Source organism: Tupaia chinensis, unplaced genomic scaffold, assembly GCF_000334495.1.
Source record: "Tupaia chinensis unplaced genomic scaffold, TupChi_1.0 Scaffold145208_1, whole genome shotgun sequence".
Taxonomy (NCBI): domain Eukaryota; kingdom Metazoa; phylum Chordata; class Mammalia; order Scandentia; family Tupaiidae; genus Tupaia; species Tupaia belangeri.
In genome coordinates, this window is record NW_006205068.1 from 2,888,111 (window position 1) to 2,901,613 (window position 13,503).

General features: G+C 46.7%; 1 protein-coding gene across 5 annotated transcripts in view; it reads right to left on the bottom strand.

Moving 5' to 3' along the window:
• Positions 1-13,497, bottom strand: part of GET4 (guided entry of tail-anchored proteins factor 4) — a 23,049-nt gene extending 9,552 nt beyond the window's left edge. Inside the window, exons 1-5 of one of the 5 annotated variants that reach the window (XM_014583946.2) lie at positions 12,603-13,232; positions 11,626-11,713; positions 5,864-5,942; positions 5,310-5,391; positions 4,343-4,513 (exon numbers count right to left, since the gene is read on the bottom strand). In XM_014583946.2, coding sequence (XP_014439432.1) covers positions 4,343-4,513; positions 5,310-5,391; positions 5,864-5,942; positions 11,626-11,713; positions 12,603-12,633 — 451 coding nt within the window. In that variant the 5' untranslated portion in view covers positions 12,634-13,232. Of the gene's footprint in view, positions 1-4,342; positions 4,514-5,309; positions 5,392-5,863; positions 5,943-11,625; positions 11,714-12,602; positions 13,233-13,368 lie in introns of those variants that run through there. The other 4 variants (XM_006167890.3, XM_006167891.2, XM_014583949.1 and 1 more) reach the window with 4 other exon arrangements.
• Between the last annotated feature and the right edge of the window lie 6 nt (positions 13,498-13,503).

Consider the following 13,503-nt stretch of genomic DNA (forward strand, 5'->3'; position numbering starts at 1 on the left):
AAAACCCCCCCCAAAAAAAAAAAAAAAAAAAAAGAAAGAGACAGAGGGAGAAATCTGGGACTCCTACTTCCTTGTGGTTACACCTTTTGTCAAGGCACAAGGTTGTAGTGAAATGAAAGAGAAACAAACAGAAAGTGAATGTGCTTCCTTTGACCACAGGCTATTTGTTGAGCATCTCTACTGAAAATTGGCTAGTTAATTTTAAATGAATTCTAATAGTCTCCTTTAAAAGATAATTATAAAGTACCAGCCCTCGAATGTCAGTGAATGACTCAGTCTTATTACCTGAGTCTCACCCGGACATCTTCCTCGACAACTTTTGTAAATCCATCTGTTTCCTGCTGCCTGTCACCACCAGGGACCTCTGGCAGTGTCTGCTGGGAAGGGGGTGGTGCCACAACATCTAGTTGGTGGAGAGCAGGGATGCTAACAAGACCTATGGTCGGTATGGCCAAATGTCACCTCCCACCCTAGGAGGCCTCCAGCCTGACACCAGCTTTGGCGCTTTCTGCTGCCTCAAGAGCACTGGAATGACCTACCTTGTGGTTTATTTATTTCTCTTCTGTTTATTTCCCTGAACCCTACGAAACTAAGCTTTTGGTGTTTAGGCATTCACATGAGAAAAATGTCAGAAAAGTAACTAAGGCAGATATTCAGTTAAGGACTAAGGCTTTTTCGGGGTAGTGAATGGAATTCGTGTCTCATGAAACCACACAGAGAAGATGCTTAGAGCAGAGCAGGACACAGACAGTGACACAGGGACAGGCAGCTCCACTCCCCTGATCCCGAGTCACGCTGAGTTTCAATGGAGTTGAGTACGGGAGCCTTGCCCCACTCCAGGGGGAAGCAACCAGGCTAGGTCTCTGCAGATGTCCCTGAACATAGTCTTCTTCACTTCTACTGTGGACACCTCCATCCGATCCCATCGTGGGAAATACCCGACTGAACCCTTCAGTTTTTTTAAAAGAATTATTTTATTATTATTATTATTATTAAATTTGACCAGAAACACATACACACATACACACACACACACACACACACACACACAGAAAGTGAGAAAGCAAGCCACCAGGTCCGGGAGAGGCCAAAGGGCTTATTTTTTTAAGATTTTTATGAATTATTTCTTTATTTAAATTTATTTGTTATTATTATTTATTATTATTATTTTAATTTGACCAGAGAGAGACAGATAGGGAAAGTGAGAAAGCAAGTCGTCAGGTCCCAGACTCGAACTACAGTCGACCGTGTGTGAATCCATCACCTCCACCACCTTAACCACCATGCTACCTACTGGCCCCCGAGCAATATCTTAAGGTGCCTCTCCTTGACTTTTGTTAAAAAAATTTTGGGAGGGCAGTTCTGTGGCCTAGCAGGTAGGGGAGGCAGATCCTACATCGCTGAATGACAGTTTGAATCCCAAGCCTTGTGGCTTGAAATAAAACCACCAGGAACATGTGCATGCGTGCCCAAAATCCTGACGAAATAGAGAAATGGAGCAGGGATTATAGTGTCACTACAACCCTCTGGGGGGTGTTTTTTCCCTCTCCAGAAAGAAATAGAGGGAGAAGGCAGCCCTCCAATGGGACATAGTCACACTGCAATCCCTCCTCCATTTCTCCAACCCACTGAGATTTTGGGCATGCAAGCACAAGTGCCCATCATACCTGCATATGTGCCCACCATGTTTTTCAAGCAGCCAGGGCTGGGCTTCAAACCACAGTTGGCGGGAACCAGCAGTTAGCGTAATGGCTATGTCGCTGGACTCCCAAGTAGTCGACCGCGGTTCGCGTCCCGGACCCAGTGGCTTAAAACTCATGCTGGGCGCATGTGCGTGTGTGCCCAAGATCCGGAGAAGAGAATGGAGGAGAAGGGATTGCGGTGTGATCATCCCCCCGGGGGATGATTTCTTGCTTTCTGCCACATGGGCTCTGGCTCCTCTGCAGGATAGACTGGCCCCTACCTTGACTTCTAAACACTAAAATTGAACATGTAGGACTAAAACACTCTTGAACAACAATGAGGTCTCAAGGCTGATTTCCTGAACCACAAGAAAGGTGTATATATTTTCTTTCCAACTATGAGGAGTAGGATTATGCCTGCATCTTCCCATGGATACCCACAAGCACAGGCTTGGCCAAGACAGGGGCCAAATAAACACTGACTGCAACACAAGTGTGACACAGGAATGTCTACCTGCATCTCGACACTGCAGGGCACTGTCACGGGGAGGCTTCTCAGAAGAGAGAGGCTCAAGGATTCCACAGCCCACTTTCTCTGGGGCAATGAGTGTCATGTGCAGACTGGACATGGTCTTCAGGACTGTCTGCCCAAGGCTCTACCAGAGATTCCACAGTGCTCATGACAAACAGAGGCCCTGATCCAGTGCACTGTGTTCTGAGAAGAAGGTGTGCTGGGCAGACACAACAGACAAGAGACAGTGACAAGAAACCTGCTCTCGGTGGACAGCCAGGGAGAGTGTCCATGGGAAGGTGACACAGGCTGAGTTCTTGGGGACAAGGAAGACACAGTCACTGGACCTGGCTCCCCACTGTAGAACAAGGCAACCACGGGGGCTGTGGGGGAACTGTGTAGAGCAAGAGAGGGGAGAATACTGGTACCATCTTGTCCCGAGGGTTTGGCAGCTACTTCTCAGCCACATTTCTTCTCTGTCAGTGAAGCCGGGGAGGCAATCGGCTAGATTCCTCTAAGGAAGTTTCCCTTAGCTTTCTGGCCTTTGAATTCTACTTAGATCTGACTGAGTCTCCTCATTTCTGTCACTCTGGAGTGAAGATAGTAGAGCAAGCCAGGTGTCAAGGAGTCATGGCACAGAGCACAGAATAGCCCAGCGTAACCTGCCTTCAGCAAGAGTGAAGGGAGCAGATCCTCAGTCCCGTTCTTCCACAGGGCACAGCAGACACTCCCCCAACAGATTGCTCCACAGTGTCAGAGTCCTAGCCATCACAGTGCTGCTGGGGCCCAATGGGGAGGCCTGGCACGCATGGCTTACAAATTCTCAGAATCTGCAAGGGCCTGGCATACAGTGGGTACTCCACATTCATTTGCAGATGGATGAGAGAAAGGTAGAAGTGGACTCTGGGGCTGTTACTTGTAGAGAACTCAAATATGTTTATCCAATTACCACATCACTTGTCAGAATACAGTTGTTCCTAGGAGGAGCTTACTATCTTTTTAAAAATTTGTTTGTTTATTTTTTTAAGGTTAGAGTGTGTGCACCTGCCAGAGAGAAGAGAGACAGAAAGATTCAGAGACAGTGGAAGTGATAAGTCACCCCCTGGGGAGATGGCCATGCTTCAATCCTTCTTCTCTTGGGATTTTTGGACATGTACACATATACACCCAGTGAATTTTCAAGACAACTGGTCTGAGACTTGAACCGCGGTGGGCCATGTGGGAGTCCAGCACTTAATCACTATGCCACCTGCTGGCCCAAAGCTTATTATCTTAGATTTTTAAATTTTTTTTTAATTTGCTATGGGAATGTTCACAAAGCTAATGTGTAATTTCTGGCAAAGAGTCACAGACAGGGGCCCTGACCCAGTGCACTATGTTCTGAGGGGAAAGTGTGCTGGGCAGATACAACAGACAAGAGACAGCAACAAGAAACCTGCTCTACATGGACAGCCAGGGAAGGTGTCCATGGGAAGGTGACACAGGTTGAGTTCTTGGGGACAAGGAAGAACCACCTATTTAATTTAGCCTAAATAGTCTCAACTCTCAAAGCTTCAAATAAAGAACGTGTGTCCCTCTGTGCCCTATAAGGCTGCTGGACACATGTCCCAAGGGCCCTTCCCCTGACGCCCACCAAAGTGGATGCCCAGAAGACAGAAGCCACCCTAGTCCTACCTACAGACCCAGGATGCATGGCAGGACGCTAGCATGGCCTGCTATATAAGTGAATGAGTTCACTGGAAGTGCCAAGCCACTCAGGAGGTAAAGGTCTTCAGGAGGCTATGGGGGGAGGAAGCTCTAAACCCTGGTGAATAGCATGTCATTTAAGTCATTCAACAAATATTTATTGAGTACTTTTTCTTGTACCTCAGGAGCAGACTTGGCCAATCCAACTGTGGTGGCCTGGTCCTACCTCTACCACACTGTTTCTCCTGTGAGCTCAATCAAGGGACGATTCATACCAAAACAGACGCATTTAGATTTAGCTAGACAGAGAACACCTGACCTCCATAACTTCAGACAGCAGAATCTCCCCTCATTATCTGCTATGGATTTCAATGGAAATAAAAACAGCACAGAAGGGGTAGCTGCTCAGTGCCAGGCTCCTGGGCTGTGCAGATGCCCCCTCCTATCAGCTCTTGGGACCTACCTTTCCACAGGGTGAGAGCCAGCAGCTGGTGGAGGCGGGGATGGCCCAGCTTCCCAGATCCCCCACTGGACCACTTCAGGGCTCTGGACACAAAGGCCACTCGCTCTGGAGAGTTTGGATCCATCAAACTAAACACTTGAGCCAGATTTTCTGAAAACGACACAAACAGACCTTCACCTAAATGAATACACAAGTATTCCAGTCTTTGTATCACATACCTCACAAAAATGTATTAAAGACAATTAACTTCAAAAGAAAGCTGAGAAGTACTAGCATGCTGTAGGTGTCCTGGTGACTATCCCAGGGGTTTGAATGCTTCCAAGGCACCCCCAATTGACCTCTCCGCTGCAGTGCCAGGGCCGCAAACCCTAGAATGTGACGACAACTTTCTGGCATCATGGCTCAGCCTGTGTTGGAATCAAGTGGGAGGGTGGGCTGTGGATGGGGGTGCTGGTCCTCAGAAGAACAAAGCCTGGGGTGGATAGGGAGTAAAACACCAAGCCAGGAGTGGGACCCCTCCTTCACCTTCAAGCTGGGCAGCTCACAAAGAGGACTCCCCAACCGCAAGCTTACCGAACGGCACAGGCCGACAAGCCAAGTCTCTGGACAAAAGGGTGCCACCACCTTGTCCATCAGGGCAGGGGAGAGGTCAATTACTGTGCAGACAGTACAAGTGGCTCCCGTGCTGGGGAAGGGAAGTGCCCAAGTCATGCTTCACCTATAAAACACAGTATGTCCTGCTAAGTGTGCCTGCATGCTCAGAGCAGGGTGTGTCAGGTGGGCCTGGGTCATTGCGACTGGGCAGGAGCTAGCTCTACAACAAAGCTTATCCCAGAGCACAGGAAACTGCATCATGCCAGCACAAAACAGAACAAAGTGACTTAGGTGGACAGATCAGTTATGAAACGGCCTAAGGTGTGAGGGTGCCTCGTGCACTGCAAAGCTCGACATGGTAAGGAAATCTCACCTAGTAACTCATCAGCCACGTCCACTTCTGCCTTCTCCAGAGATTCTAAGACCAGCATGGATAAGTCGGCAGCACTGTTTTGCTACAAAATACATAAATGCACAAGAATCATGCAGTTAGAAACAAAGCTCTAATTTGTTCAGAACACATAAGATAATGCTGGGTAGCTGCTCCAGTTTTCTAAACTGAAGCCTGTGAACAGCTGAAGTTAAAAACATCTATTCTGAGCACCACATAGCTTAGAATGCAGCTAAGTGACTGAGACCTCCTGACCAGGAGCAAACAGACACGGGCAGAGCTGAATATACCAAAATAAGGCACATGCAGCATCCCAATGCCCATAAATACAACACCAGAGCCTCAGCCATGAGGGACCCTCAGTGACAGGCTCTTCCCACTCAAGCATCTACAGCCAGAACACCAGGACCCTCTGCCACCTGTGGCTGAGCCAGAAGTGGCCTGATGTCATCTATCAGGCCTCTCCCTGGTCGTCCTCATTTCAACTCTCCTGCTCAGAGCAGAAAAGGATAGACGGGAAATGGCAGACCACTCACCTGGCCATGACTGAAGAATAGCAGCGCCCCTGAGTACATGAGCTCTCGGGCTTCTGCGTGTTTGCTTTGGGACATGTACCTGCAATAGAAAGACACACACAGTCCTCACCACGGACATTCTCATGTTAGGTGCACCGTGCTGAAATGCTGAAGTGTGGGTGTTCCCATAGATGTAAAGGCTTTATAAGAGCAAGCATGCCCACATGCATACGCACCTCTCGCAAGGAATGAACATAAAGCCATTCCTGAGATACATGCGCTCCAAGGGAGGAAAGGAAAAGTCTGTCCCAGTCACCCTACAGGGCATGCCCTTCCCGGCATGAGCTGAAGAGCTCATGGGCCTCTCCTGCCACCTCCCGACCCCACATCACCCCAGCTTCTCTCCACCATAAGAGCTGCATGGAATGCCTCAACACTAAAGTCCTTGCTGTCAGAGGGTTCTGGCCTTCGAGAACCAGCTCACTCCCCTAAAAACTCAGAGTTGGTGAGAAAGGGGGAAGGTCCTATCCGTGCTCAAACAGGCCCAGAGCAAAGAAGAAGCTCTTTCCTTCAAGTAGCTCCCAGATTTCAGTAAAAGAGCTAAGAAGACAGACTGGAGGCAGAATGTCCTCTGAACCCTCTAAGAGCTGCTCGCTCCTCCTTCCATGAGAGGGACAACCTAGGGACATCATTGCCCCTGGTGTCACATCACTTCTTCACTGACAAGGAAGCACAGGTTTCCTGAACCACTCATGGGCAGCAGCACAGAGCAGAGAGAGGCTCAGCTAGCAGCTAAACAGATTCAGAGCCATGGAAAAGACGAGCAGAGCCCCGGCCACGAGAGCAGACAGTGCAACAAGAGGAGATGGCAGCACACTCCCAGAGCACAGTGGGCAGGCGACTAGGTAGGCTTCAATATTTCATCTCACTGGCTATGCATTTATCTTAATTATAATTTCCTCATTATTGCAAAAAAACAGTCAACTCTGCCTGCAAGCCAAAATTCCCTGGACAAAGTCGTGTGGTTTTTTTTTTTTTTTAAAATATCAAGTTAAAGGAGACCAGCAGGTGGTGTGGTGGTTAAGGCACTGGACACTCCCACGAGTCCCAGAACTGGAGGCTTGCTCTCTCTCTCTCTCTCTCTCTCTCTCTGTGTGTCTCCCTGGTCAAATTAAAAAGTAAATGAATGAATAAGTAAAATTAAATTTAAAAAATTCTTAAAGAAAAATCAAGTTAAAGAAAAATATTCAGTAATCTCTCTCTCTGTGTCTCCCTGGTCAAATTAAAAAGTAAATGAATGAATAAGTAAAATTAAATTTAAAAAATTCTTAAAAAAAAATCAAGTTAAAGAAAAATATTCAGTAAACTTCAGTACAGGTGATAGACACAGCAAAACCTACAGCAGTGACACACAAATGGCTCACATCTAGGAAATGCTACTTTAGCATCACCAGGACAGACAAATTAGCAGGGCATGCCAACAAGTTAGCTGTTTCATTAATTACAAAGAAAATCTTTTCTTCAAAAAGGCACCACAACCAACCATTCCCTTCCCCTCAGGCAGCACTTGCGAATCTTGTTAGCTTGGCACACAGGTCCCTCAATAGGAGACGACACCCCATTTGGCTGCACACTGGGGGTGGGGACTAAGAAAGAAAACCAATCTCAGCCCACAGGTCACTGGTGCAGTCTGGGGTTTTACCCACATCTCTCCCATGCACTCCATCTGGGATGGGGACCGACTCCCACCGTGACTCAGCACCTTGACAGAGCATCCTAATTCTAGTCCTGCAGCCCTGCTCGGAGTACTCTGGAGAATCGAGTCCTTGAGGATACAGCCTCACACTGCCATGTGCATGGCACATACAGGGCAGTCTGCATTTATCCCAAGTGCTGATGCATGCATGATACCACAGAGTTCTAGACTCTTCTATCTGAAGTACAGCAAGAGATAACCTCTTAGAAAACCAGACACAGAAAAAACAAAAACAAAAACAAAAAAAATCTTTGAAGGGCATATAAACCAAATTCTAGGGATACAGGAACCTATTTTCCAAGTGGCACTGCAGTGACCATTGCAATAAGCCACTTCAGCCTGCATGGACCTCTCCCAGGCTCAGCAGTCACCTGCAGTATTGCAGCCAGCCTTCCCTCTCAGGACAGCTGGGCACACATAGGAGAGAGGAGGAGGCAAACAGCGGTGACTGATGCACACAACACCAGAGTTTTCAACCAGTCATTCCCCACCTCGCTGAAACTGCCTGTTGCTACATCAAATCTGGTAAAAGACAAAACAGTCAGTCTAAGGCAACTCCGTGAAAGCAAGTGTGCTTCTTTTTCCATTGACCAATTTCAGGAGCTGGAAGGGATTTTCATTTCTGCGTGACTAAGCAGAAACTGGTGTCCCTGAGGCCCCAAGGCCATGGGAGAATACAGGTCAGCTCCACCACTATCTTGTCCACACAGCCCCAACCTATGCACAGTACACTGATTGTTCAAAAGCACCATTTACAGACGCTGAAACTGAGTTCCCGTCTTTCACTGATGGAAGACGTTCCCAGTTGGCACATCTGGGGCTGTCCACTAGCTAATGGACTTCTGGCAATGACATCTTCATTCACAGAGCAATTTGTCTGTGCAAGTACTTTAGCTTATTTTGCTCTTTTTCAAACAAAACAAAACAAAAACAAAACAAAACAAAACAAAAAAACAATACAGAAATGGAAATACTAATACTTGTGATAAAAACTGCGGGTTTCTGGGCTGGTCCCATAGTGTGGCAGTGAAGCACTGTATAGAGGAAGCCAGATCCCAAAAGGCTGATCAGGTTTCAAGTTCCGGTCCCTTCAGCTTGGAAAACATGTGGGTACCTGTGTACCCACATCTAGGATCCTGATGGGATGGAGAACTGGAGGAGACAAGAGTGTGGCATGACCACACCTGTGGAGGGTGCCTTCTCTCAGGCACAGATGCCCTCTAGAATTAAAAAGAAAACTGTGTGGGTGTCAAATGAAGACAGACAGAGCTCATGGGGGAATCTCCAGTCTCAGTTCCACTCTCAGTAGGCAGAGGCAGTTTACTGTATGTTCAACAACTGAGAATGGACATGAAATACTGAAGATATACTTGTCTTTAGATGAGATAACTAGATTTTACAACAAAATTTCTACATTGGTTGACTATTAGGTTAAAACACACCCACTCCTGGACACTGGGGCTGGTCAGTGTTTGCCTTCAGCTCAGAAACTGCAAAGCTCAGAAGAACTGAGGACATTGCTTCAAAGAGTCATGCCACAAACAAGACTGCACTGTCCAGGATCTGTTGCCTGAATTCCCAACAACTCTTTCATATGGACTGTAAGTTTTTCCTTTTAAAAAAATTTTAAGAGCAACGTAAGGTTACGGGCCACAATAAATCAATTCTAACAAATCTCAGGCGAAATCACAGGGCAAGTTCAATGGCAGGCAGGTGGAGGGCTGTAGGGAGGGTGTGGAACCCGGGCAGGTGAGCTGAGGGCAGTTCTATTTGTGGACACTGCAGATTACTGCCTCCTAGGCTGGTTTTTCAACCACATCAAAGTTTCTAAAAGCAAATCTACAAACATGCAATCAACACTGAGGCCCCTTGAGCTAGGACGGTGGCATTAAAGCCACTAGGGCAAAGCTGTCCCCAAAGCCACCATTTTCTGACTTTGTAGGGTACCAATTTCCCAATAGGCTTGGAAAACTGACCCCCCTCTCTGCCCTGGCAAAAATGAAAGGAGAGACTCAAAGAAGTCTGGAGAGACAAGGTGACCTACCATAACCAGTACACAGGAACAAAGGTGAAATGTTCGTAAGGTCCTTATCCTCCAACATCACTAGGTGAACCAGAACATTGCCAAACTTCTGTGGGACCAATTCACAGGAGACCAGTGTGTTTCCTTCCCCCTCCTCTACCTTAAACTGACCCGAGCGAATTAAAACCATTCTATTTGGAGAACTTACAAGACAGCTGAATGAATAACAAATTGTGACAAATCCAAACAATGGAATTATCACTCAACAATAAAAAAGAACTAGATATATGGATGAATCTCAAAACAATCGTGGTGAGTGAATTTAAAAAGTCAATAAAAAAGGTACACACAATGATTCAACTAATATAAAATTCTAGAAAATACCACTTAATCTATAATGACACACTGAAACTCAGTGGTCACCTGGGAGAAACAGGTGAGGAAGACTGATTATACAAGCAGAGAATAAATCTTTCAGGGTTATATTTTCAGTATATATCGATTGGTGTTGGGCGCATGGATATATTTGTATGTAAAAACTCATCAAATTGTATACTTTATCTAAATATTTAAATGTGATAGGCAAATATATATTACAGACGTTAAAAAATTCATTTAACTTGGGGATTTTTGACTTCTCCAGAAGCTTCACACCCATGGAGTAGTCTAAGCCAGGAATCCAAGTGGAAATTCTACCCTTGGAAGTCAGGGACAGCTCCATGGTATGGCAGTGGAACTCTAGGTGGCCATGATGAAGTAACTGCCACAGCTCGCTGGGTGTCCTTTCTTCCCACGTTACTCACAAAGAAGACATGGGTGAGAACAGAGCAGTAAATGTCCAGGCCCCAGGTCTAACTTCAAGGCTCAGGGTTTCGACACAAAGCCACACAATATCCCCGATGAGGTTACTCCTCACTGTGCAGGCTTCTTAATTTCACAAGACCCCGGAGACATACTGTCCAGAAGGCAGTGAGGATGCAGACCTCATCCACCATCACTCCTGTTTCACTATAAAATACAGTCTCAGCCAAAGGATTCATCGCTTAAAAGCTAAAATAACAATCAAGTCCTTCATCACAGTAGAACTGGCTCAAAACAAAGAACATCCTGCGTATTTTTGAGAAGCTCCACTTTTGCTAATTAATGACTGGTCAAGTATTTATACACAAATTCCCCCAAACTGCAAACATCAGGGCAAGGAGCCAGTGCTACAGAAGGTCTACATCATAGATTTATGGTCAGTAATCTACAATGAGCAGGCTCACTCTACAAAGTTTAATGCCTAGTTCTTTAAGAACAGATTTAAGGGGCTATCACCACGCATTTGCCAAGCAAGCTGTTAATGTTCAGTGACAAATTCAATCGACAGTCATCTAGCATTAACGACTTGCTTTGGACAGAGGTAAAATGAAAGTTTCTAACTAAAGGGAAAAGCAAATCTCTTTCTAAACAAATTAAACAGCTAGGTTTTCAAAAAAGAAAGGCACTTACACCACAATGATAAAACTAGATGTGGCCTGACTGCTTGCATTTTTAGAAAGTCAGGGGTCAATACATACAAAATTCTGAAAATAAGATTGCCCTTTTCGTCACTAAGACGCAGAGCAGCGCTGTTATCTCTTAGTAAGGCTAGAGTCAGGAACTTGAAATCCATGCCTCTTAACTCCAGGTTGGCAGAATAAGAGAAAAAAGAAAAAAAAAAAAAACCCTGAAAATAAAGATGTCAGGGCTTCATCCCATGTCCCAGACCTATCAAGTCAGCTAATATTGGGAACTACCGACTTAAAACACTGCTGTCTCTTTTCTTTCGCTAGCACAAATAAATACTGCTAAGGACATAGTATACTCATGACATGTCTAGGGCCTAACAACTCCCACATACTTCACCTAGATCAAGTGCCCTTTGGTCACTATGTTAATGAGTCACCCAGGGCAGGTGGAACCCAACAACAGACTTTGTGAATGTATCACACCAAGAGTGTGAGACAAAAGTAAACTATTTACCTTGGATGAAAATAATGGACTGTCATCAGCTGTAACAAATGTGCCACTCTGGAGGGGAATATTGATAGTGGGGGAGGGCTGAGGACCCCTGTGTGGGGAGAGGGGGATAAGTGGGAAAATTCTGTACCTTCTACTCCATTTTGCTGTGAATCTAAAACTGCACTAAAACAAACAAACAAAACTATCAAAAAGACACACACAAAACATAACTAGGCCCAAACTGTGTAAAGGCCTTATTCACTGTCCTCCCAAATATTTACTGTTCTGTGGTAGTTTTTTTTTTTTTTGGAGAGGTTTTCGCTATGGGGCGCGTGTGCTTGCCAGACAGAGACATAGAGACAGAAAGCGAGAAATCACCCCCCAGGGGGGATGGTCACGCTGCAATCCCTTCTCCTCCATTCTCCTCTCGGGATCTTGGGCACGTACGCATACGCGCCGGGCGTGAGTTTTAAGCCACTGGGTCCGGGACGCGAACCACTGTCAACTACAGGGGAGTCCAGTGACATAGCCATTACGCTACCTGCTGGTTCCCTTCTGTGGTAGTTTTAAAATAAAAGGTACTCCATTGGACATATTAAGACTTTTAAAATTATTTTAAAAACATATTCAAGTGGGGCCAGCAGGTGGCGTGGACTCATACAGGGTTGACCACAGTTCAAGTCCTGGACCCGGTGGCTTGCTTTCTTGCTTTCCTTCCCTCTCTCTGTCCCTTTCTGGTCAAATTTAAATAAACAAACAAATAAATATATAAAAGTTTTTAAAAATATTCAAGTTGTAGGGAATGGCCAAATTATTTCCTGGCTTAAACCATAAAGGGTCAGAAAATGTGTAATTTGCAGAAATATCGTACAGATAAGAATTTAAAAATGACAGCAGTCGTTTTATGAGCACAAATACTACAGTACAGTGCAGTCCAAAGAAAATTCCACGTCAACAGCACTTGGAAATCGTTTAACAGTCACAGTAAAAGCAGACACCTGTATTTAATCCAGTATCTCCAAGTATCATTTCAACACGTCCTCGGCATTTTAAGTTACTGAGACGTTTCCCTCTGCTCCTACACTAAGCCTCTGAGCCCGGTGTTCGCACCCGCATCTCAGACACGACAGCAGCACGTGGCCACGGTCACCCCACCGGGCGAGCAGGTGTCATACAGATACCAGACCTGTAAAAACAGCTGACGTGGTAACAAAACAAAACCCAGAGGAACAGGGGCGATGTAACAAAAGAAAAAACAGTCTTAAAGCATGACGGCTGGGTTCTCAGTGGGGAGAAAAGCGTGCGAATTTGCATGGGGGTTTACAAAACCAAACGGAACTCGGTGCGGCCACGGTCGGAGAACCTGGAGGGTCCGGTACCGATGGGGGGCAGGGGAAGAGCAAAGAGATGGAAATCCTGGAGAGGGAGACCTGGGATGGGTGGAAGGCCAGATAGGGGAGAACTGGGGGAGACCGGGCTGGAGGAGACCTGAAAAGGGAAGGGGGAAGAATCCAAGGAAAGGCAGGCAGGCAGCAGGAAATCCAGGAAGGGTATAGGGAAAAGGCCGAAGAAGAGAGGCCAGGCAGACGCAGGCCGGAACGCTCCACCAGGCGGCCCCGTGGCCACTCGCATCAACTCGGCCTCAGAGACAAGCAGCAGCATGGACCAATGGGGACGCGGGACAACGCGGTACAGCCAATAGAAGGCGGCCGGGGGCGGGGCCTGAGCGTGGGGCCGAGGCGGAAGGCCGACGCGCGCGGCTACCTGAAGAAGAGGGTCCGGTACATCTGGTGCGCCTCGTAGTAATCGCCCTTTTCGACGCTGGCGCGCAACTTGCCCTCCACGCGCTGGACGCCGCCGCGGTTGCGGGCGCCGTTCCGGGCGCTCTCCTGTTCAGCC